The sequence below is a fragment of the Onychostoma macrolepis genome, chromosome 08 (assembly GCF_012432095.1).
Source record: "Onychostoma macrolepis isolate SWU-2019 chromosome 08, ASM1243209v1, whole genome shotgun sequence".
In the NCBI taxonomy this organism is placed as follows: Eukaryota; Metazoa; Chordata; class Actinopteri; order Cypriniformes; family Cyprinidae; genus Onychostoma; species Onychostoma macrolepis.
Window position 1 is genome coordinate 7496419 of NC_081162.1, and position 25656 is coordinate 7522074.

At 37.1% G+C, this 25656-nt stretch overlaps 4 protein-coding genes across 13 annotated transcripts in view; all 4 read right to left on the reverse strand.

Moving 5' to 3' along the window:
• LOC131545928 (dematin-like) overlaps positions 1-5929 on the reverse strand; it is a 28130-nt gene extending 22201 nt beyond the window's left edge. For 2 of the 7 annotated variants that reach the window (XM_058785163.1, XM_058785161.1), the window contains exon 1: positions 5738-5926. The gene's annotated coding sequence lies outside the window, so the exon portion shown is untranslated. Of the gene's footprint in view, positions 1-5737 lie in introns of all 7 variants that reach the window. The other 5 variants (XM_058785164.1, XM_058785162.1, XM_058785165.1 and 2 more) reach the window with 5 other exon arrangements.
• A 159-nt stretch (positions 5930-6088) lies between these two features.
• On the reverse strand, positions 6089-12371 carry rsph14 (radial spoke head 14 homolog). 3 transcript variants are annotated; one of them, XM_058785171.1, is made up of 7 exons: positions 12222-12262; positions 11800-12014; positions 10539-10641; positions 9466-9584; positions 9158-9383; positions 8907-9043; positions 6089-6593 (listed from the first exon to the last, which is right to left on the reverse strand). In XM_058785171.1, exons 2-7 carry the CDS (start codon positions 11996-11998, stop codon positions 6355-6357), a joined length of 1023 nt encoding a protein of 340 aa, XP_058641154.1. In that variant the 5' UTR covers positions 11999-12014; positions 12222-12262; the 3' UTR covers positions 6089-6354. The 3 variants fall into 3 exon arrangements, with proteins under 3 accessions (XP_058641154.1, XP_058641153.1, XP_058641152.1); XM_058785170.1 differs by having other exon boundaries at positions 11800-12019; positions 12222-12261; XM_058785169.1 differs by having other exon boundaries at positions 11800-12371.
• A 465-nt stretch (positions 12372-12836) lies between these two features.
• Positions 12837-14642, reverse strand: LOC131545932 (dual specificity protein phosphatase 26-like). 2 transcript variants are annotated; one of them, XM_058785173.1, is made up of 4 exons: positions 14590-14642; positions 13942-14100; positions 13285-13493; positions 12837-13202 (listed from the first exon to the last, which is right to left on the reverse strand). In XM_058785173.1, coding segments are annotated over exons 1-4 (567 nt in total). In that variant the 5' UTR covers positions 14592-14642; the 3' UTR covers positions 12837-13005. The 2 variants fall into 2 exon arrangements, with proteins under 2 accessions (XP_058641156.1, XP_058641155.1); XM_058785172.1 differs by lacking the exon at positions 14590-14642 and having other exon boundaries at positions 13942-14111.
• Positions 14643-15293: 651 nt separating this feature from the next.
• On the reverse strand, positions 15294-25158 carry bag4 (BCL2 associated athanogene 4). Its single transcript, XM_058785168.1, has 5 exons — positions 24783-25158; positions 21829-21948; positions 21553-21744; positions 20587-20841; positions 15294-17878 (listed from the first exon to the last, which is right to left on the reverse strand). Exons 1-5 carry the CDS (start codon positions 24918-24920, stop codon positions 17390-17392), a joined length of 1194 nt encoding a protein of 397 aa, XP_058641151.1. The 5' UTR covers positions 24921-25158; the 3' UTR covers positions 15294-17389.
• Positions 25159-25656: the final 498 nt, after the last annotated feature.

Consider the following 25656-nt stretch of genomic DNA (forward strand, 5'->3'; position numbering starts at 1 on the left):
CAACCAGTCACAGGAATTAGCATGAACCAAAACAATGATCATGAATCTTTTAAGTCCAAAATCAGGCTAGCTAGTGGAGCTAGCTGTATAATATGATAACTTTCTGGAAGTTACATAATAAATCCTGCTTTCACATGAGGTTTCATAACGTTATTGGGTCACACTTTATATTAGGTGGCCTTAACTACTATGTACTTGCATCAGAAAATAAGTACAATGTACTTATTGTGTTCATATTGTATTGCAAAACACTTTTGCTGCTATTGAGGTGTGACACGGGTAAGGTTAGGGACAGGTTTGGTGGTCTGGGTAGGTTTAAGGGTGGGTTAAGGTGTAAGGGATGGGTCAACAGTGTAATTATAAATGTAATTACAGATGTAACTACATATAGGTATTTTTAAAAATATAAGTACAATGTAAAAACTTGTATGTACACAATAAGTGCATTTTACCAAATGATTAACTTAAATGTAAGTACAAAGGCCACCTAATATAAAGTGGGACCCGTTTTTGTCTCTATTTGCTGTCTGTCATAGTCAATTCATCCTCCAAAACAGATCCTTGTGTCTCGTCTCAGAGGGAAACATACTTATCTCAGTTCAGCAAAAACATATGACCGGCAAGCTGCTATGAGAGATAAGTGAGGGTACAGTGTGACCTGTTCTCTCTCTCACACACACACATACACACACACACACACACACACACACACACACACACACACACAGTCAGGACTCAGGAGACATGCTGCAAGCCAGTTTCATAGAACGAAACAAACAAATGCCACATATGTTTACCTTGATCTTAATTTTATACGAAAACTCATGACCTTTTGCTTGGCTATTATTTGAATATCATAGTCTTGTTGGACCACTGGTCAACAAATCCTCTAAACAGAGCAGGTTATGTTTACAGGCACAGAGGAGTAGCTTTAATCTATCCGTGAGTGCTCTCCTGTGACCTTTCACCTGTATTTTCTCACCTGCATGTTTTTTAGAGGCAAAAAACATGTATTCTCAACAACAAAACCATCGCTTTCCCAAAAACCTGTTTGTAACTACACACTATATAGCATATACACTGTCTGTAAGCATACACAGTAGTCTCCTGATTCATCATAGTATTTGCAGTCTGAGGTTGTGCAAAGTGAACCCACAATGGCTGCTCCAATCACTATGGAGAGTCAAAGATGTGCAAAAAAAAAGGTCTTCTCTCGCTGCTAAAAAAATTCTCTAATAATTACAAATAAATGGCAAACACAAACTGATTAAGATGTAATTATGAAGTAGAATGTCACTGTGACTTCACTGTAAACTTCACTGTAATTTTTTTTTTTTTAAATTTTAACAGAGTAAAAAATCCTGTTAATTGTTTAACAGTGAGTTTTCAAACTTTATACATTGAGAAACTGTAATTGATCTAATAGGATGTAACTTTACAGTAAAATACTGTTTAATACACACTGACATTTCCTCTGACACTTCACATTTGATGGTTTTTCTTAGTATAGGGTACCTTATCGTATTTTGTTAAATTAATGTTTATTGCCCTTGTTGTTCCCTCAATGTAATAAAAAGATAAATATATCACATAATTAACCACATTTTCAGTAGGGTTTAAAGGTATAGTTCACCCCAAAATGAAAATACTTTCATCATTTACTCACCCTCACATCATTCCAACCGTGTTTGAGTTTCTTTCTTCTGTGGAACAGAAGGTATTTTGAGGAATGTCTTTTGTTTTTTGTTGATACAATGAAAGTCAGTGGGGTCCAATATTGTTCAGAATATCTTCTTTTTGTGTTCCACGGGTTTTGAAATGATATGAGAGTGAGTAAATGATGACAGAATTTTCATTTCTGGGTGAACTTGAAAAACATTTATCATAGACTATCATGTCATACAATGGGTCAACAGAGGCAAAACAATACCAGAATCCACTAAATTTCATTGCACTGACAAAAAGGCATTCTTCAAAGTATATATTTTTATAATTCCACATAAGAAAGTCATACAGGTTTTTAATGCTGAAGGAATAAGCTAACTTAACTTAAAACTCTTTTGCTTTGGTCTGGTTTTTCTTCCTGTGAAACATTGCAGGGCTCACTTTTCTATACACACTCTTTCCCTGCGCTCTGGGTTTTCTCTGTTTAGCCCCCATTCCCATCCCATCTGCTGTCCCTAAAACTCAGGCGTTTGCCATCAGTCCTCCACTTTCTACAAGCAGGAACCATCTTCCCCCTCTTCAGAGATCAATCTCAAGCCATTACACCAGGCTAAAGCTTGACACTCCTTACAAATGCTCAATTAAAGCTGAATCAGGCAGCCAATGATTTAGTCAATACAAGCTCAAATCAATTCTTGTAAATACCGTAACTGAAAAGTAATATGAATGGAAAAATCAACAATGCAATATTTTGCCTTCTCATTTCCATCATCATACCCTCGTTCCCCCTCTCCTATTCCTATCCATTCATCCTTGCAAGGGTCTATCAGATTGCAAAGGGGTCGGTCACATTTTAATTAAAAATCCTATAGAAGGGTCCTATGTAATCCCTCCCCAGTTAAGAAGCTTGAAGAGTGAGTACAAAGGACTCAAACATAAATCTTTGCTTTATTCTGTCCTAAGGCTGTAATCAAATCCATCCGGTGAATGAACTTGTCAAGCAGGCTCATGCTCTTCAAACAAATCTCAGACTTCATCCAAACACTGTTTTCACTAAACACACATCCATGCAACATCCTGATCCCAGATCACGGAGGTTATGTTTATGCATAAGAATAACGTTTATTGATGAGTATAGGGTTGGTCCAACTGTCACGACAACCTGTTGCCATGCACCAGTGGTCCTTGTTTTAATGAGAGATGACAAAAACGTGTCCCACTCCCTGCAGAGTATAATTGTGTTGCAAATGCACTCCAATCACTGACACAAGAATATGTATTTTTATATAAAAACAGCCTATTTTTCAACATCTACCAAAATCAGCCTCATAGTACGTAAAGGCTTATTGTCTGTGATTGATAGTGGGTTTCAGAGATGTCTTTAATAAGCAGTAAGACGCTGGCTGATGAGTCATCACAGCAGATGGCTGCTTTTGAGCAAGCAGATGGCCTGCTACATGTGGTCAATTGATCCACAGATCTCAATTATATCGGCCACATACCTTCATCCTCTCAAAGGTACTGTATATGGATGTCAGGTGCATTACATAATCTGGCCCTGCTTAAAGAGACAGCATGAAATGTGGGTGTTTGGTTTAAAGTTACATATAAATAGATGATTGATTGAATTGCTCAAGCAGATGTCTGCTCATGAGCTCAGGCAGACTTTGAGTAGTTGTTAGTATTAATGGCCACCGGTTAATTGGATTCAGAAACCTGTCGTACAAAGAGAGTTTATTGCACATCAGCTACTGATAATTAAGATCTCTTATGATCAGGGGATTGATGGTCTCCGTAATTAACACGCTGAATATTCCTCTGAGATTTCAGGCAAAACACTTAAAACAAAGCTACCACTTAGAATATAAGATATAGCCTATAGGATTTGCCTCAAAATTGTTTGTTATATAGTATGACGCAACTAAATAATACACCGTATACAAACATATTCATTGTTTTCAAAGAGCAGGATGTAAAATAGAATATTCTTTTTATATTTCAGACAATTTTTTTTTTCTCCATCAATGTCACACATCTATGGCAATCCATTTTTATCATATATTCTTTGCTATTATGTTACTACTAGTGATTATTTTTTGAATTACCCGTAAAAAAATCCAACAGTGACTAGTATATATATTTTTTAACTACACTGGCAGCTATTTATTAGAAACATACTTATTTCAGTACTAATACCTATTAATTAAATGAGCTATTAAAGGGTCAGTTCACTCCAAAATGAAAATTCTGTCATTAATTACTCACCCTCATGTCGTTCCAAACCCGTAAGACCTTCGTTCATCTTCAGAACACAAATTAAGATATTTTTGATGAAATCTGAGAGCTCTCTGACTCTCCCATAGACAGCAACACAACTGAAATGTTCCCAGGTCCAGAAACGTATAGTAAATACATCGGTAGAACAGTCCATGTGACATCAGTGGCTCAACTTCAGTTTTGCGATGCTAAGAGAATACTTTTTTTTTGCACAAAGAAAACAAAAATAACAATTTACTCAACCATTCTCCCCCGAGTTACGTCTTCCGCCATTTAAGAACGTATTTTACTTAATCAGCGTTGTTTATGTTCGGGGGGAAAGCGCGGGCATGAACGTAATCTGTGTATTAAGCATTGTTTACGCTTAGGGGAAAGTGTGCGTAATCTGCGTATGCATTGTGATACTCTCTAAAATGGCGGACGACGTAACTCGGGGGAGAATGGTTGAGTAAATAGTTATTTTTGTTTTTGGCTTGGAACGACATGAGGGTGAGTAATTAATGATAGAATTTTCATTTTAGGGTGAACTAACACTTTAAGCCACATGGTTTGCTTTCCCAATAGTGGCAAGTAACTATTGTTTTGCAATCAGTGGTTCAGACACCAAATATTCACTTTCAAATATTTGTTTGTAGTGTTTACATGTACTAGTTTTGCTCATAATTATTCATTAGGAACTAGTCTTTTTTGTTTGCAACTATTCAGATAGTTACTAGTATCTATTCTAGAAGTAATTGAATAGGCATTAGTACATATTTATTAGAGACTACTGTGTATTTCTATTGTTACTAATAATATTTTTAATCTAGGTAGGGTTTTTTAAAGCAGCGATTTTGACTAGTCATTACATATGTCAAGTACAGAAAGCAGTTGTAACTAGTAAGATACAAAAAATCTAATTTTTACTCACTTGTAACAGTTCAGATTTTGTTGCACACATGCAAACACAAAAATCTGCACAAGACCGATTTTTTGCATCCTTCTGAGCCAATTCTAAATGTGGTTTTGAATCACATACATATTTGATATCTGGACATCTGACCTATGTCTAAACACGTAAATCTGATTCCCATTGCCAAGCCATCAGAGGCCAGGACAGGGAGACTAGTATCTCATAAATAGGATGGGTATCTAGAGCCAATAAAGTAAAGCTAGAATAAACACTAGCAACCATTGAAATAGTTAGCATCTAATGAATAAAACCGAAATAGGCACCAGAAAATATGTGCTAGTCATTTCTAGCTTTACCAAATTGCATATGTGCAATTAGTCACTGGTTAAAATGGAATAGTTACTTGCCAATATACAGGGATGATGAATAGCAGAAAATCATGTTTTAGTCAACAGCTAGTCAAACTAAAATAGATTCTAGTTGCTTTACTATTATTTACTAGTAACATGCAAGTACTAGTCATAAATGAAACGGATACTATTAAGTGTTGAAGTGGCTTGCCATAGGCACCTGTTCTCCGGTTCTGTCGCCTTGTGTTATGTAAAAGCATCGCATCATCCACTGCCATAATCTCGCCGACTACATCAATCCTGTGGCGATTTGTGATTTTAGCTTGACGAAGAGCAAGACACATCTTCTTATACCATAACGTGCACTTGCTTTGATTACTTTAATATTACCATTCAACTTAAATAAGTAGCTAATCTATACCATATGTTATCGATGTTTGAGTAACAGACCAGGTACTCGTTGCGGTTGAATCCTGGAGCATTTCTTGCGCTTGCTCAAATAATTTCACTTGAATTTATTCAAACAGAGACTGTATGTGAAGTATAAACTTACCTATCCAGCAAATATGATCCCAAAATACACAGCCTCCACCCGCGCTCCTCCCTGCGATATAATCCTCCCGCTTAATTCCACAAAAATAAATATGACTTTATAGAATGGAGCGGGCAAAACAAACTCGGCGCGTGTCCTGTATTCGCTCGGACTGGTTGCCAAATACCAGCCACAAATATTTATCTGTCGTGACTCCGCATGTCGAGTGACAGATAGCGAGAACGTGCTCGCTGCCGTTGACCGCTGGTTCAATCCATTCGCCTCACCGAGGGGTTTTCCGAAAACATGACACTGCACATTTACACTACACCGGGATTAAACCACACCAAAAGAAAACCACATAGGTTGCCTTTCACTATACGTTTATCACGTTTATACTATATTAATTAACATCTATGAAACGATTCAGTCATGTACGCCAGTTGGAATAGTTGCTACGCAGCTTATCTATAACAGATTTTGCGTTCTAAACAAACAACGTCACATCCATCAGAATTCTTAATATTCTGTTCTTGTAACTTATATATAGGCTATATATAATGGGTGTGTTTTATGTGGATAATTCTTTCTTTTATATCACACCACCAGGTCTTGTATCAGGAGAGCTCTTGTTTCTCTCATGGTTTCCAGGAGATGACTTCAATGGCAGTGGATGCAGCTCTCTGGATGATGGTGTTGGGGTGGGTGAGTCTGGTATTCAGCAGAGGCACATGCTCCAGCAGCTGTGCCCGGGCCCTAGGAACCTCTGCCAGGACTGTAAGGGCACGGAGGGCATTGGCACACACCGCTGTATTCTCACTCACCACCAGCTGCAGCAGAGGGGCGATGGCACCTGCGTTCAGAGCCTCGGTCTTACCTGGAAACAGACAGACAATGAGGTCTTGCCTAGTCTAATCTAATATAGATGTATTCAAAGTGGGGTCCAGGACCCCCAAAGGGCCACAAAGGAATTGCTAAGGGGTGAGAGGGAAAGTTCAGAGAAAAAAAGAGTGTAAAAAAAAAAGTATTTAAGTAATACTTAATTATATAATACGTAATAATAATTGATAACTGATAAGAAATAAAAAAAATTATCAAATAAATTCTACAGATTCTGATATAATGTTGCCTGTTGTAAAGGCTCTTTTAAAGCACCTAAGAAACACTTCATGTCTGATGATGGCCTTGATGCTGGTCAAAACATCATTGTTTTAAAGAAATTAATTATACCAGGGTTATTATAGTTTTAAAAATGAACTTTAACCTAAATTTAAACTAAAATAAAATTAAATATAAAAAAATGGCTAAATTTGTTTTATTTCAGCTAGTTGCCAAGGCTACATGTTATTTTCATTTAGTTCAACTTAATGTTCTAAAATAATTAAAACTGAAAAAAGAATAAAAACTATACAAACATAGTTAAAAAAATTATAAACATTAAAAATCCCCCACTAAATTAAACTAAAACTTTACAAAAAAAAAAAAAGAGAGAATTAATTCCATATATTAATAAAAACTATAATATTATCTCATGATACTAAAATAAAACTGTTGTAGAGTGAGTGTTGCCCATTTTTCTACATTTTCTAATGTTTCTAATGTTGAATCTCCTCTACTGTTCAGGATGAGCACCTGATTTTCAATTTCTGTTTTTCATCTATCTGCCTTTAGGGGATCCTATGTGAGGTGACCATAATATTTGTAGGTCCATGGCATCAAAAGGTCTGAAAACCCCTGATCTAATGTACAGGTGCATCTCAAAAAATTACAATGTTGTGAAAAAGTTTTTTTTATTGTAACTTATTTCAAAAAGTGAACCTTCCTTTTTTACTAGATTCATTACATGTAAAGTAAAACATTTCAAGTTTTTTTGTTTTAATTTTGATGATTAGAGCTTAAAGCTCATGAAAGTCAAAAATCCAGTATCTCATAATATTAGAATATTTACATTTGAGCTTCATTAAATGACCATCCATACAGTATAAATTTGGGGTATCTCTTGTTCTTTGAAACCACAATAATGGGGAAGACTGCTAACTGGGCAATAATCCAGAAGACAATCATTGACACCCTCCACAAAGAGGGTGAGTCACAGAAGGTCATTACTGAAAGGTGTGGCTGTTTACAGAGTGCTGTATCAAAGCATATTAAATGCAAAGTTGACTGGAAGGAAGAATTTGGGTAGGAAAAGGTGCACAAGCAACAGGGATGACTGCAAGCTTGAGAATACTGTCAAGCAAAGCCGATTCAAACACTTGGGAGAGCTTCACAAGGAGAGAACTGAAGCTGGAGTCAGTGCATCAAGAGTCACCACGCTCAGACGTCTTCAGGAAAAGAGCTACCAAGCCACTTCTGAACCAGAGACAACGTCAGAAGCATCTTACCTGGGCTGTGGAGAAAAAGAACTGGACTGTTGCTCAGTGGGCCAAAGTCCTCTTTTCAGATAACAGCTGAAGGTTCAATAGTGCCTCAGCAGTGCCACAGGCTGATCGCTTCCATGCCACACCTCACTGATGCTGGAGTTTGTGCTAAAGGAGCCCCGATCAAGTATTGAGTGTATAAATGAACATACTTTAAAGAACTTGAACTTTTCTGTTTGGCAAATCCTTTTTTTTTTATTGATTTTAGGAAATATTCTAATATTTTGAGATACTGGATTTTTGACTTTCATGAGCTGTAAGCTTTAATCATCAAAATTTGAAAAAAAAAAACGTGAAATGTTTTACTTTACATGTAATGAATATAGAATATATGAGTTTCACTTTTTGAAATAAGTTACAATAAAAAAAAAAAATTTTTCACGATATTCTAATTTTTTGAGATGCTCCTGTATGTGCATATCACTAACATCAACCCCATCTAGAGGTTTTAAAGGGGTAGTTCACCCCAAAATTAAAATTCTGTCATCATTTATTCACCCTCATGACTCTGTATGACTTTCTTTCTTCTTCAGAACAGAAAAGACAATTATTTGAAGAATGTGGGCAACAATTGGTAACAAAAACAACAGTCATTCAGTCACACAGGTTTGGAGCGACATGAGAGCGAATAAATGATGATTCAATTATAATTTTTGGGTGAACTATCCCTTTAATGTTAACATACAGCACTATAATAGATGCTGAAAAGTTTCTAACTTCACCATCATAAATTACAAAAATGCACAGCTGAAACTTGATTTTGTGCTGACCCTTAGTGATAACGGCCGTGTTCATAATGGTTCCTGCAGCATTAGCGACAACTCCTTGGTCATCATCCGACAGCAGCTTGACTAATATGGGCAGAAGATTCTCCTCACACACCTTCATCTTCCCATCTGCAGGCACACTAAGAGAGGAAAGGAGAAAAATGCATGCTTTTTATTTTAAAAGAATATCTGATCTGATCTCTCGCTCTAGTGAAGTTAACCTGATCTAGACTGTTGTGTGCCATGTTACCTACCTGATTCCCACTAAAGCAGATGTGGCTGCCTGGCGGATGGCGGGGGAGGGGTGAGAGAGCTGATCTCTCAGGACAGGAACCGCATCACTCTCCAGCGCAGGAAGGGCGTTCACACTCACACAGCAGCTTAATGTGGAGAGAATTAAAGCACGGATGCTCTCTTCTTCATCTGAGACCTTCAGCACCAGTTTGGACACCAGCCCCATAGACACCATGAACACTGCTCCTGTAGGGACATAACAGAGGACTCGTTAAAAGAAAAACCTTCTGAAACACATTTTCTGTATATGAAGTATAAGAATAGTCACCTGAAGGAAATTCAGCGATCCTGTTGAGTGCTTGGTGCATGTTTTTACGACAGGCATTCACAGGGTCCTCAATCAGGTTTGCGAGGGGACCCACAATGTCAAATTTCAAAAAGGCATCTCTGTGTGAACAAACATTAATATATACTGAATATTTTTGGAAACCAAAAGTCAAAATGGCAAACATCACATGTGTTGCAGGTATTTCAGTGTGGTTTAAAAATATCCCCTCCATCTTTGTGATATTAAATATTACATTTTCAAAGTATCTAAAATTATCTAAAATATTCTTTGGGCAAAAAAGACTATTTTTCTTACTGGAAATAACAATCTTTTACTTTACATTTTTGAAAGCATCAAGAGAGTGTTAAAAAATCCCACAAAAATACAGTAAAAACAGTAATACTGTGAAATGTTTTTGCAATTTAAAAGCACTGTTTTCTTTTTTAAGTTTTTTTAAGACCTGCAATGATAAAGCTGAATTTTCAGTATCATTACTCCAGTCTTTAGTGTCACATGATTCTTCAGAAATCATTCTAATGCTGATTTGAGCTCAAGAAAAATTTCTTATTATTATCAATGTTGAAAACAGTGTTCGCTGCTCAATATTTTTGTGGAAACTATAACACATTTTTTCACATTATATAATATAATTTTAATGCATCCTTGTTGGATAAAAGTATTCATCTTTAAAAAAAAAAACTTTTAAACTTTAGTTTAATTATATTTTCAGCTTGCATATTTTCTTTTTATATAAAAAAAATAATAATATAATATAAATATTAAAAATATATACACACAAATATTGCAAGTGTATTTTATAAATATATATTTTTATTTATAAAACAAACATGAAAAATATAATGTAAATATACCTAAATAAATATATTCCTTTTTGTTGAGCATTGTTAAGGTTTAACTAACTCCACGTACTGTCAATATACTCAATATGTGAAATATACTGACATAATTTGACATAAATAACACATAGCCTACTATGCGGGGCCAAGCACATACACATGCCAAAAGCTTACACAAACCAAAACTATCAGCCCTTGATTTCTTGCATGACTCACCTTCCCAAGCTGTGTGAAGCAAGCACATAAAGCACTTCAGTGGTTTTGACCCTGACTAAGTCATCTTTATCTTGCAGCAAGACTTTAAGTCTTTCCATACACCCTTTGAGAAACAGAAAGAAACAGTTTGACTGTAAAAACAAAGACTGTAAAAAATTCAGCATTTATTTAGTTTCTTAGGATGGACAATAGGGATTCTTAAAGGGATAGTTCAGCCAAAAATGAAAATTCGGTCATTAATCACCCTCATGTCGTTCCAAACCTGTAAGACCTTTGGTTCTTCTTCAGGACACAAATTAAGATATTTTTGATGAAATTTTGATGAAACCCTCCCATAGACAGCAAGGGGACTCCCACGATCAAGGCACAGAAATGTATAGCAAGGACATTGGTAAAACAGTCCATGTGACATTAGGGGTTCAACCGTAATTTTACAAAGCTACCAGAATACTGTGCGCAAAGAAAACAAAAATAACAACTTTATTCAACAATTCTTCTCCTCCTCATCTAGTCTCCTCTTGCGACGCACCACCATTGTGGAGAGAGTATCACAACGCATGCTCTTGCTTCCGGTTCATGTAAACAACGCATTCAAAGCCACTAGAAGGCAAGCCTGCAACCATTAGCCAAAAAAGCTTAACAGCTAAAGCTAACACTTCCGGTCTGGCAGTACATGGGAAAGGAGACCAGGGGCCATTTTTTTTTTTTTGAATGGATGTCAATGGAGGATAGGCTTCACTACGCTGAATTAACAGCTTTTTAGAGGAAACGGCTTATCATTTAATGAATCGACAGCCTATCTGCTAATCTTCAACATGTTTTACACTAAACAATACTTTTGGATTGAACTATTTTTAGAGTTTACCACGAGGGCGTTTTATAAGAGAAGTCACTGACTTTTTGCGACAGGTGGGATTCATTCCTATGGTATCCGTAAACAGTGACTGAGTGTCGCACAACTCTGACTGAAATTCAATGACGTCAAAGCTGTAATGTGATTGGTTATTACGGCACACGTGATCCAAGTTAGCTGTTAAGCTTTCTCCAATCTCTGACATATTGTTTACATGAACCGGAAGCAAGCGCATGCGTTGTGATACTCTCTCCACAATGGCGGTGCATCGCAGATTTCATCAAAAATATCTTCATTTGTCTTCCGAAGATGAACAAAGGGCTTACGGGTTTGGATCGACAAGAGGGTGAGTACTTAATGACAGAATTTCAATTTTTGGGTGAACTATCCCTTTAAGAATGAGTTTACCACTGAGAATGGCTTCATAGGCCCGCTCATGGTCGTGGACGAGCTCGCAGAGTGCAGCGAGCGCCATCTGCCGGGTAAACAGCTCCGCGTCCTGCAGCTCCAGCATCAGCTTCGGGATCGCCCAGCTACCGAAAGCCACCGGCGCCTGTGTGGGGTCAATATGCGGAGGGGGCTGCTCGGATGTTTGCGGACTTGCCATCTTCTTCGTTAGAGTGCTGTGCTTCAGATGTGATTCCATTATGTAACGTTATTTACATTTTGAAAAGTTAGTTATTTTACTGCCCGAGTCTCAAGTTTGTAGGATTTTTGAGGGTTCAACACGTCATTTTATATTCTAAATGTGAATAAGTATTCCTAATACATTTTTACGAGTATTTAAAATCAGAATTTGCAGACCTACAAAATGTTAAAGACTATAATACCTTATCCGCTGGTTTGTAACTTAGCGTCCGCTGCTTGTAATCATTTCCGTATATAGTTCGGTTGTTATGGTAACTACGGAACTAACGCAACGCCGTTCTCAGGCAGTGATGTACAGAAATGAATCAATGAAAATATTCAGTGTTCAAGACCTCTCTCACTTTTATGGAAAAAAAGCACCTTTTGGCTTCACTGAACATTCTAAAGAAGATGAAAGTTGCTTTTAATTAATGCACTTATTTTGACTAAATTTCACATTTATAAATGCAAATTTACTAATAAAGCCCCCATTTTTATGTTTTTTTTTGGACTGAAGCAAGGCTGTACATAGACAGTATTAGGAATTATATTAAAAAAAAGTTATAAAGGCTATTTAAAATAACTATAAAAGCTATATAAAAAGCTATGAAGCTTTTAAACATTTGTATTTATTTATTAATTCATTAATTTATTTATTCTCTTCTCCTATTTTCTCTCCTTTCCCCCCTTTTTCTGATTTATTTTATATGCATATAATTGTATATGGTGAATATTTGTATTTGAATGACAGGCCATGTATGTTAATGTTTAATCAATTAATAAAAGCAAGAGAGATACTACTTCATCAGGTATGTTCATTTAAAATTTATTTGAATTGAATAAAACCACGCAAATCAGTAAGATGGATCAAACACATTTCAAATGAACAAGCTGCACAAAGTTTCTGCTCCAAAAATATTAAAACCCACACTGATCCATATTTCTCCTGTCTGCTCAATTTCATTGTCTCTTGTGGCTGCTGTGTGTCTAGTTTCTGTAGCCGTATAATTTAACATGAAGGTCAATGAGTTGTCTGAGGAAGCCTCGGTTGGGATAGACGCCTCTTCCCTCTTTTACATTCTGGATTGCCTCCACCAGCGTCATGTTTTGTTTCAGCATCAGATATGCCAAAACTATAGTTGCTGATCGACTCACTCCAACATGACAGTGAACCAGGATTTTGCCTTCAATTAGAAGATAGAGTTTAATGACTCTCAGCTGCAGGAAGGAAGACCGGGTTAGTTTTTGGACACATGCTTAGCCTACCTCTCTCTTTCAGCGCTGTATGTATAAATTCAGCAGCTTTGTTAAAGTTGACACTCATGTCATATGTGGGTGAATCATGTGCGTCTATGCCCATGTATGTGATGCCCATGCCATCATAGATCTCGCCGCCACGTCTGGAGCTGTGGGCGCAGTTCAGCACGTGAGTGAAGCGATGCCTTCTTATCTCTGAGCAGTTTTCAGCTATATCCCTAAACAAAGAGAAAATGCATCACACAGCATTATTATTGAACATAAAATGTCAGCAGAACACTTGTTTCGCAGGCATTTCAGGTGCTTATTAGTAGTCTAGATGCTCTGTTCTTGTTAGTAGAACTGACTGCGTTGTTTACATATCATAATTTTGAAGAGATTGATAGTCTAAAATATTCTTTGGGTGGAAAAGACTTGTTAGTTATTAGCGAAGTCCCTTTCAATATAGTATTTCTATAGTCTTTGTTACTAGTCGTTTATAGAGAAACAGTTCCCTCTTGTGTTCAACAATATGCACTACCTTAACAGCAGCAACTCGTTTTGCAAATAACTTCATAACTTTACTGATAAGCATTAAAAATACGTTTTGTACAAAAAAATGTGTAATTTTTACGCATATGCAAGTTATAATTATGAATTAATTAGGAAAAAATTCAGTGTGCTTACATGTTGCCGATGTAAAGATTGGGCCAGACTTCATCTGCATTAGAGCTGATGGCTTTTCCAGAGATCAGAAGACGTTCAACCTCCATCACCGCTATACCGGGAGAAGTGAAGTCAACCACCGGTTGAGCTGAACGTGAGGTGCCGTCTGAATACTTCGACCTGTAAGACATTTTAAGTTGTAAATGGGCATTTGGTGTCCACTGCTTTTGGTAATATTAGTCTCACGAAGTTGTTTCGATTGATGTAAGAGCACGACACCACATCAGGTCCGTCTGTTAAAGTTATTCTGACTGTCAATTGATAGTGTGCGTGAATAAAAGCCGTGTTTTGGATGCCAGTGCACGCAGGGGTTATTTTAGGAATAGGGAGGGAGTCTCTTGGCTCTGCGCGTTCACAGCAGATCAGTTACACATGCAATGCAATATATCTGTGATCTGCTCGATGATTTACAGACGGTTCGCTTTAATCTACAGCTCATTTCTCACCGGCTTATCATTTTGTTGATAATACAACATAAATAACACTTTTAAGGCGATGCAGGAAATATGTAAATTAGTAAATTATGATTGTTTATAGGCCTATATATATATTTAAAATACTTCATGTCAATAATATAAAGTAAAATTGTGAAAATTTTCATTGACTTACATTTTTAAAACGTTCACCTTTCAAAATTATGGCGTTTTTGTAATATTTGAATCTATACCACTTATCAGTTATTTATACTGGATTGTTATTGGTCCTCTTACATACATTTATTTACATACTGAATTGTGATTGGACTTCTTATTTACATACTGCATTGTGATTGGCCTTCTAGTTCCATGAGCATCGGAGCTGTTTTTTAACGGCTCTGGTACATTATATAATCATCAAATTCGGTGAAACGGTAAAGATGCGGTCACGTTAGCGAAATTTTGTGGGCAAAAAGGTCCACTGTCTATTGACAAAAAAAAAAAAAAATATATATATATATATATATATATTATTTAAAACCAAGCAGCTTTCTGCTGGTCACCGCTACAAATATGTTTGAAACTTGAATCTTTCGCCCGCGAAAATTCACCTTGCAATACAAATAGAGCTAAATTTCATTTACACAAAACCAAAGCATACATTTTTTATAACTTGCTATTTCTTTCATGAACTGCAAGTCTAATTGTTTGTTTTGAGCATATTAGGATTCAACAGTAAATGAAAACTTAATTTATAAATTATATATTTTGGCAATAATTCTGTTCTTTATTGGAAAGGACTGAGTATCTGGTTTTCAAATGGACTATTACAGTGAAGCTATTAATGTAAATAAATTCATATATTGTCTACAGTAATATTATGTTGTGAGCCGATGAGACAATCTTTTGAATTGAATGTCTTGGTTTTTAATATGAGACCCTACAGTTAGTTGACCTTTATTCAGTCCTACAACATGATAGAGAAACAGTCCCCGCTTGTGTTCAAAAACATGCATTACATGGGGACTTCAGCAGGCAGGTTTTTGGTCCTTACTTGGGATTTGTGTTTTCAATATATTCGTTATACAAATATACTTTTCTTTTTTCTGTAAAGATTAATCTAATAAACAATTTCAGGTATACAGAAGAGAAAATTTACAGAAAGAGAGAGAAAAAACACATACAGTAAAGATAAACATGGAATCCGAGACTTCATGCAGAGCTCAGTTGATTTGCCGGGGTTTTTTTGTATTTGAGATACTTCCCTGTTGTGGTATGAAAAAGCACCTGCTGATATTATGGCACTGTTTTCCTGGTTACAAAACAGACATAAAATCCATGTGGTAGGAGGAAGACCTGTTGAACGGTCCATGATCTCAGTGACTTTGGTGCAAAGTATTAAATGTAGTGAAGTTAAAGGGAACTTTTATTCCATGGTGAAGTGCTGATGTTCTGTCCATAATCTGCATTCCTATTCCAGTCCTTCAGATATAAACTGTACATTATTTCTTAATGTCTTTTTTTAAAAAAGGCCTCCTGTTTGACTGTATACAGGCCCGCAGATGGCTACCGCCACCTGAACACTGACGCAGATGCATTGAATCAGCAACAGATCAGTAGTCACACAAACAAAGGAAAGGAAGCAAACCATAGCCAAAAGTCCTCCAAACTGCAGGATGTAAACAATCATGTTAACACTAAGGCCTGTACTAAAAGATGAACTGAGATGCAAGTGCACAATCAAAGGAAGTGACCACAGCAGATGAAGTGTAGGCTTCGTTGATCATTAAAGACCACGTCCAATGGTTTGATGAATGCAATTGTTTTTTTATAACGAAGTTGGGGCAAATCATTTCAAAGAGTTTGTCTTTTTATAAAACAGCCTAGTATACATCGCAGCCTTGGAAAACCATGATTTGCTACTCACTATTGCTTGTTAGAGGCAAGTGGTACTGAAGGTTTGTCAACTTTTAATAGTATACTAGCATGAAGATGGTCTCAAAAGCTAACAAATACGGTCTAAAATCCACAAAACGCCATTTCTTAATTTAAGGGGTCTTTAAAATCCAGATGAGGCCTGGAAAAAGAGTAATGAGTTGTGAGTAATAAGATGTGGGTTTGTAACACTCAGTTTGGACAAAACAGAACCATGATCTGAATAAAAAACTGACCTGTGTAATCAGTCACATTTACTGTTATGAAATTTTGCCAGTGAAATCCAATAATTTCAATAGGAATCTCCAAGATTGGGAATTTTCTGTAATGGCAATTTATCACATTAATCAACAGAAAGCTGCTTGGTTTGAAAGCGACTTGTGTGAGCAGTGTTTTGTGCATTGCATGCACTGGAGAATGGACCTTTTTGATGCTGAAATTTGGCTAATTTCCATGAGGAAGGTGACTGAATGAAACTGGTGATAAAACTAATACACAATACAACAGAAAATGGTTGAAATTAAATGGAGTGAGTTACAAAAACTGACCTTCTTTTATTTATAAATCAAGATATTTTACAATAAAATCAATAATGTATTGGTGTAATAGCAGTGCTAAACAACATTCCAAGTGCAAAAAGCTCCGATCTTGAAAGGTTGTGCTACCAAAAACCCATGGAAGTATTAAAATGTGGTTGAATTAGCTCTGTTTTATCCATTCAGGCTGCCTAGACTCAAGAAAAAAAAACGAAAGTCTTAAGATGGTGTTATGCAATGAGACTTATGTTTAATTCTGAGCAGATGTCAGACTGCTGCTGCTTTTTGCTGGATGGCAGAAGGCTGGTTTGAGTATGGCACTGCAATGACTAGGACATTTTGCGCCTGTATTTTAACTAATACATTACCATCGGTAGGGTACACTACCCCAAAACACACAAAGTTAATGCTGGCAAACTAACTGGCAATGGTGAAAATCCTAATGTTATCATGAGAAGATATCATTAAAAAGAAGAAAAAAAAAAAAGAACAACCAGAACCATCATAATCAATCCACAGTTATTAGAAAGCCTTTTTCTCAAGGCGGTCCAAGATGGCCTGGATCCTCTGGACGGACTCTTTGCGAGCTTGTCGAACGACGTCCTGCCCGTTGGTCTCCACCGAGTCCAATTCCAGCAGCTCTTTTGTCAAAAGTTCCTCCAGGCACCGGTAGCTCTTGTCCGTCTTTTTCCCTACAAACTCATCTACGTCCTCTTGGAGGAGCTGAACTCTGGCCAGAACCTGCTGAACTCGAGCCAGACTGGGATTATCGCTTAATGGGGCTGGAGTGGACGACCCTTGGCGGGAAGACGTTGGAGGTTGTTCATTCTGGGCTGGTTTGGGCTCGGGTCCTCCACATCCAGAGGGAGCCTTGTTGTAGATTTGAGGTGAAGCGCTGAACTGGGCGGCTTTGGGCGGAGGTGGAGTTGGGTTTGGAGTGCTGGCCCGTGGTTTGGAGCCTGGAGGCTGGTTTCGAGGGTGCATATGAGGCTGACTGTGATATGGTGGATCCTAAAAAAGAGATATTCATTTAGATAATAAAAAAGCTCTAAATATTACACAATAGACCAATTCCAGTTTTGCATGTGTTAAATCCAAAGTATACTTGGTTTTTCCACTTAAGCTAAAGTATATGTATAGTGCATGTGACAATTTTCATTACGCGCAAACTATAGGCCTGTGCGTGTAACCCGATTTTTCTAGCTGTGCATACACTATATGCTATTGATGAGAGAAACAAAGCTTTTCAAAGCTCTGAATCAACTGATTCTTAAAATTATTTACTGCTTTAAAGAACTTGAAACATTTTTTTTACAAACCAATTATTTTCATATATTTTCATGAAAAGTGTAATGTATTAAATGTAATCTGCAAATAATTAAATACAACTGGGGCCCCGTCCACACGGAGACGCGTTTAGCTGTATATGTAAAAATTTTGTATCGTATCACGTTTCGTCCAGACAGATCCAGCGTTTTGGGAGCGTGAAACTGCTATTTTTTTAAACCGGGTCCCAGAGTGGATAAATCTAAAAACAACACCTTTGCGTTTTCGTGTGTGCAGCCAATCTGTATATTTTGTGAAACGATGATGTCATCACCCCATGTCTCGACCCTAGTCAGGCACCGCTACGTCATGAAATAGCAACAACAACAACATGAACAAACACTGAACGATTGTCTTTTTATTAACTAACATTAACACAGATTAATAAATGTATTGTTCAATGTTGGTTTGTATACAGCGCGCAAGGTTTATGTGCATGCTCCAAGTCTTCTTCTCCGTTTTACTGCATCTCTGTGGCAGAATTACAGCACCACATACTGAACGGGCATGTATAATACATCGTTTTGTGTCGCTTTCGTGGTTTTGTGTGTACGCAGATAGGGAAAGCTCTGGCTTCGTGTGGATGTGGCCTAAATATGAAGGTTCTGTAAAATTGGTGATTTATTCATTTATAGTTTTTTTTGTGTGTGTTATTAAAGCAGAGCTTGGCAAAGTCGATCAGAAAAAAAAATAAGTAGCGTTTTCCTTTTTGCATTATACATGCATAATTATTAAAATTCATTAATTAAAAATGTATAAAACTGACCCAAATACACTCGTTCGTGGGTTCACCAAATCAACTGCATCTGGAGGCAAATCCTCTGATTTTTGAAACCAAGGTTCAAGTATGATGTAACAAAGCCTCATTAAATGAGCAGAAAGACATTTTTAATCACTCATGAGAAATAATACAGACACTCAACAAAGATGAAACTTTCTAGAGTGCATGTGGCGAGCCCCTGTTTTTGCGCATGCTATCAAATGAAGTATACTTTAAAAGGCTATGCATTCAGCTGCACGCATATGCTAGTGTTCACGTCAAAACTGAAGTAGGCTATACTTTGGGCTTTATAATTAGATAATTCAATTGGATTTTTTTCAGCAACTCAAGTATGAGATTAAGATTCTATTGATTTTGATGAACTTTGATTCCTTGCAAGAACCGGACAAACACTTTTAAAATGATGAATATGCAACTGTGCATGTTTGCGAGTTGAAAACAGGAAATCCGAGCATTGTGATGTACAGTAACATGTTCTGATAGTGGGAGAGTTGAGCTGTCTTATGTAATCAGCTTTGGGAGGGTTACATGAGGTGAACCCAGCAGACTCTTCACTGTTAAATAAGCCTTCCCACTGCGTGTTTGCCAAAGTACCAATCAGAACGTTTACTTGCACTTTAGAAGTTCAATATCTGGCAGACTGATGCAATAATTTGTCTTCATAAAATGTCATGTAAATCTTTTACTCTAAAATTGAAGTAACAAATCCAGATTTATTTTGGCTTCGGTGTTGTACACTTGCTCTGAAATACATGGGTGACACGCAATGTGTATTAATCCTTCAGTATTCAAATACACTGTCATGTACACTAGGACAGATAGATCAAGAAGGCAACTCAACAACATAAAAACTCAGTTTAGCTTGATGAGAAAACATTTCAATCTAAAATTGAAACCTGTAATGATAATTTCTATGACCTACATCAAAAATTATCACTCATTATAAATTATCACTCATTATAAATTATCACTCATTATTTACACGGATAAGTCCAATATGGTGACAAATTAAGTCTTCCCTCAAAATCAGTTCTCCATTAAGGCCCCAATTTATCACATTGGCTTAAATTAATTTTAATGGTTACTCTCTTTAGTGCCTGATTCCAGTTCCTACCAAATCATGTTATGAAAATCAATGTTGTTTAACCTCTTATAACAACCATTAATTTCTTGTTTTAGTTTGCTTATGAACTAGCAAAGCATACAGAAACCTGATTAGCCTGATAGCTTAGTTTATACATTACGTTCACAATAATCTATAATGTAATTACGTGCTAAATTAAGTTTCAAATATCCAAATATTACAGTTGCAGATAAGAACCATGTAATGATGTTTGATTATTCGCTTACTATTAATTAACAGTTTATCAGATTACGTCATGAAATTACATTATGTCCAATTTGCTTTATTATGCGCTATATAGTAACAGTATATAGTTGCTTAGAAACTACTAAAGGGAAGATTTTCTCCAAAGGTCAGAAGATGATGCTCTGTTTTTACTTATTTGTATTTTCCCAATCCCAATCAACTTAAAGAAAAAGCATTAAAACTTAACTTTTATACCACTTACACAATGAACATTATTACAAGCTTGTAAAATATCACAAATACCTTGTGCTCATATGGAGGTGGTGCGGGTCCTTGCCACGGTGGAGGGTGAGGTGGTCGTACATGGTTATAGTGGCCATGGGGTGTCTGAGTATTGGACGGCCATTGCTGTTGGGGCGGTGTGTGCCCGTACCCTCCAGAGTGGGACCAGGCCTCGTGCTGGGGTCTCGAGAGCATGGGCTGCTGGTTGGGGTAGGGAGCATTCGGATGGCATCCTTCTCCATAGTGCGGGTACGATCCTGCTGGGTATCCAGGGGCCTAACAGGAGAAAAGGAGGAAGTGATAAAAAAGAAGAATCCTGTGGAAGTTAATAAGTCTCTTAAAATATCAGATAATATGACAATGTTAGTTCAAATGTCATGATGTCAAAATATCATGTGGTGCAACTCCCAAAAACTTTTGTTAAAAATATAACTTAACTAAAAAACTATATTTAAATACTTTAGAAAATACTGATCACAATGTGGATACCCCATTTTATATATATATATATATATATATATATACATACATACATACATACACACACACACACACATTGAATTAGCTTTTATTTTTTTATTTTCAGTTTTCATTTTACTAATTTTGTTGTGCTTTCATTTTTATTACTTTTTTAATATTCCTATTTATCTTTCTTTTATTTCTATTTTAGTTTCCATTTCCAAGAGTTTTTCCATTTCATTTTTATATTTTATTTAATTTAATTATGAAAAATATTTTAGTTAACAATAGCAAAGCTGTTACACATGTATTAAAAGTTTAAATTGATTTTTTTTTTTTTTTGAAAATAGTTTTTAAAAGCACATGAAACCAACATGAATACAAACAATCATTACTAAGTACTTGGCACATGTGTTTTAAAGTAGATTTTTAATTGATTTTTCCTTTACTTTACTATGGACACTCTTATTCACCATTGAACCGAAAATGTAACTTTCTTGTATTATGTTTACATGTAACTGAATTTACCCCTTGGCAGTGAGGTACAGGGTAGGGGGGAGGAGCCGAACCCCCCGCATTTTGTTCAGGGCAGGTCTGGCTGTGATACTGAGGTTGTCTCGAAGGAACTTGGTCACTGCAGTAGAAGGGGTTGGAGGGATGTAGCATACTCGTGGAGTACTGTCCTGGATTGTACACCCCATTGGGATAGGCTGACATTGCCTGAAAAGGGCACAGCAGAGTGTAAGTCTGCTGTGTATTTGACTGACAAGAGGGCGTTACATAAGCCTGAAATGTTGGCAGTACCTGGGGATTGTATGACGCCTGTCCGTTGACCTCTGTTCCAGGGGGGTACGTGCTGCCGTAAGGTCCCGCCGTGTGCGACTGGGGATACCAATAATTTGAGTAGCCGGGATACTGAGATTCCTGAAATAAAAATGGGTCCATGCAGAGATGGTTACAGTCTATAAATATAGATACAGAACTATCTATCCATCTATCTAGATAGAAAAAATTATTTGATCCCCTGCTGATTTTGTACTTTTGCCCACTGACAAAGAAATTATCAGTCTATAATTTTAATGGTAGGTTTATTTGAACTGTGAGAGACAGAATAACAGCAAAAAATCCAGAAAAACACATTTCAAAAAAGTTATAAATTGTGAAATAAGTATTTGACCCCTTTGCAAAACATGACTTAGTTACTTGGTGGCAAAACCCTTGTTGGCAATCACAGAGGTCAGATGTTTCTTGTAGCTGGTCACCAGGTTTGCACACATCTCAGGAGGGATTTTGTCCCACTCCTCTTTGCAGATCCTCTCCAAGTCATTAAGGTTTCGAGGCTGACATTTGGTAACTCGAACCTTCAGCTCCCTCCACAGATTTTCTATGGGATTAAGGTCTGGAGACTGGCTAGACCACTCCAGGACCTTAATGTGCTTCTTCTTGAGCCACTCCTTTGTTGCCTTGGCCGTGTGTTTTGGGTTATTGTCATGCTGGAATACCCATCCACGACCCATTTTCAATGCCCTGGCTGGCTTCAGTGCCCTGACGGTACATGGCCCCATCCATCGTCCCTTTGATGCAGTGCAGTTGTCCTGTTCCCTTAACAGAAAAACACCCCCAAAACATAATGTTTCCACCTCCGTGTTTGACGATGATGGTGTTCTTGGGGTCATAGGCAGCATTCCTCCTCCTCCAAACACGGAGAGTTGAGTTGATGCCAAAGAGCTGGATTTTGGTCTCCTCTGACCACAACACTTTCACCCAGTTCTCCTCTGAATCATTGACAAACTTCAGACGGGCTGTACATGTGCTTTCTTGAGCAGGGGACCTTGCAGGCACTGCACGATTTCAGTCCTTCACGGCGTAGTGTGTTACCAATTGTTTTCTTGGTGACGATGATCCCAGCTGCCTTGAGATCATTGACAAGATCCTCCCGTGTAGTTCTGGGCTGGTTCCTCACCGTTCTCATGATCATTGAAACTCCACGAGGTGAGATCTTGCATGGAGCCCCAGACCGAGGGAGACTGACAGTTATTGTGTTTCTTCCATTTGTGAATAATCGCACCAACTGTTGTCACCTTCTCACCAAGCTGCTTGGCGATGGTCTTGTAGCCCATTCCAGCCTCGTGTAGGTCTACAATCTTGTCCCTGACATCCTTGGACAGCTCTTTGGTCTTGGCCATGGTGCAGAGTTTGTAATCTGATTGATTGCTTTTGTGGACAGATGTCTTTTATACAGGTAACAAACTGAGATTAGGAGCACTCCCTTTAAGAGACTGCTCCTAATCTCAGCTCGTGACCTGTATAAAAGACACCTGGGAACCAGAAATCTTGCTGATTGATAGGGGATCGAATACTTATTTGACTCATTAAAATGCAAATCAATTTATAACTTTTTTGAAATGCATTTTTCTGGATTTTTGTTGTTATTCTGTCTCTCACTGTTCAAATAAACCTACCATTAAAATTATACACTGATCATTTCTTTGTCCGTGGGCAAACATACAAAATCAGCAGGTGATCAAATAATTTTTTCCCTCACTAGATAGATAGATAGATAACATTTTTTTTTTTAATCTGATAAATATGTTCAGAGGTATTAGTTATGTTTTGGTCCAATTAATTTATTTCCCATAAAATGTGTTTTGCCTGTCAACACATGTATATGTTGTGTTATATATAGTTATGGTGTGAGGGCTTTTATGGATAAGAGCAATAATGTCAATCTTAATAAAATATACTACAATAAAATAATATATCCTAAACATGGTCACTCATTCCACTTAAAACTATGTTCCCAAATCATAACACAATACTGCATATTGATATAAATATATATTAGACTCGCATCAAATTTAAGTAAATGGTTAATTACCTACATATTTAAATATTACATTACCTATTTATCAAGTTTTCCTTCTTGTTGCTTATTAAAATATTAATAATATCAGGTAATTTCAAGAATATTATTCCATATTTCTTGTGCTATGAGTGCAATCACAACCATGTTAACTCCCTCATACAAATGTTTTAGAAATTATATAGGATTTTTTAGATAATTTGCCTCGTAGTAACTATGGCAACACTAGAAAACAACTGGCTACATTTAACACGTGTGATGTGAACTTTTCTGACAGAAAATAGAATTGAAAATCATTTCAAAACCATGCTGCAAAGTAAATTCATTCATTATCTTCAGATTGGTCTGAATACATATTTGACACGTTATTTTATTATCTGCTGATGTTGACCAATACTGGGTGATATAAAAACGCACATTTGATCCTTTGTCTTAATGAGTGGGTGCTAACTGTTCACGCTCAGGCTCAAGTGGAAGTTATTCAGGGAATAAGACTTACTGAGAACACAGTTTATCGACCCTGTGTCCTTTTTAAGTCATTTAAACCCAGGTAACTTGAGGTGGGACTACACAAGCTGTAAATAAAATGCGTGTGTAACTCCGTATGAGTCATCAATGACGCGTTGCGTTGTTTTTACGTTACATGAGTGTTTCAATAACAGTCATACTCAACGTTAATTGCGCTAGTAAACAATACTGTCCATGCAAACCCGAGCGCGCTAACGTTAGACAGAAAGCATGTGGTTTTGCCTGATGATCTCGGGCCATACTGTGTTGAGTCAGTGGCGTACGGCTCGTTGTTTTGCCGTGTGAGGAAGCGTTTTAGATGCCGTTACCGCGTCCGTGCTCGTTTTTCCTCGCAGCCTCTATCAGTATCATATGACAAAAGACTCACCATGCCGTTGTTCCAGTTATTGTTGTCTGAGTTGTAGCTGGAAGGCCAGGATGACTTGGGATCAGACTGCATCTGCTGATGCATGATCCAAGCAGCCTCACCTCCGCCTCTGTCGCTACCAACTGAGTCGAAAGCCATTCGTGACTAAACCACTAACTCTTTCCGTCCTAAGTTCACTTCTGTCAGTCACAGCTTGGTTTAGAATGAGAGAGGTCTTCTTAAAGCCGGCCTTTAATGGTCTGCAGCCACGTTTCACAAAATGCTACAGTGCGTCAACTGAATATATTTCCCATTTTGTCTGGTATATACACTGCTGAGGCACGGCGCTGTCATTCACCTCAACTCGCCAGCCGACGCCACTTGACTGACAGCTTAACCGACCAATAGGAGACGAGCGCTGCGGTGACGCCACTCTCATGTGACAACGGCAAAGTTTCTTGTAATGGGAAGTCCATTTCTGCGAATCGGTTCTTTTCAAGAGATTCGATTCAGTGATTCTTTAACATTAAAACGAAATCGTCATGTACGTAATTAATTTAATAATTGAGTTTTAATTGTAAGTTCGCGTGCCACCGTTGGTTGTGTTCATTAAATAATAAACAATTTATACCGTTAATATAATTTTAGTTGCTTCACTGTAAGAAAAACCTGTATAAAAACGGACATAAAATTATGAGTACAATTTGTGGGAAGTTTACGGACATTTCCTTCAACTCAAAACAATGCAAGGCATAATTCAAAATACGGGCAAAACACCTGCGAAAAATCAACGCGGTACATTATGCTGTATTTTTAACGGACTTCTGCTAGAGAGTAAAATACATTTACATCTATTGTCTGAAAAAAGTTCTACGATTCAGTGAGGGTGGTTTTG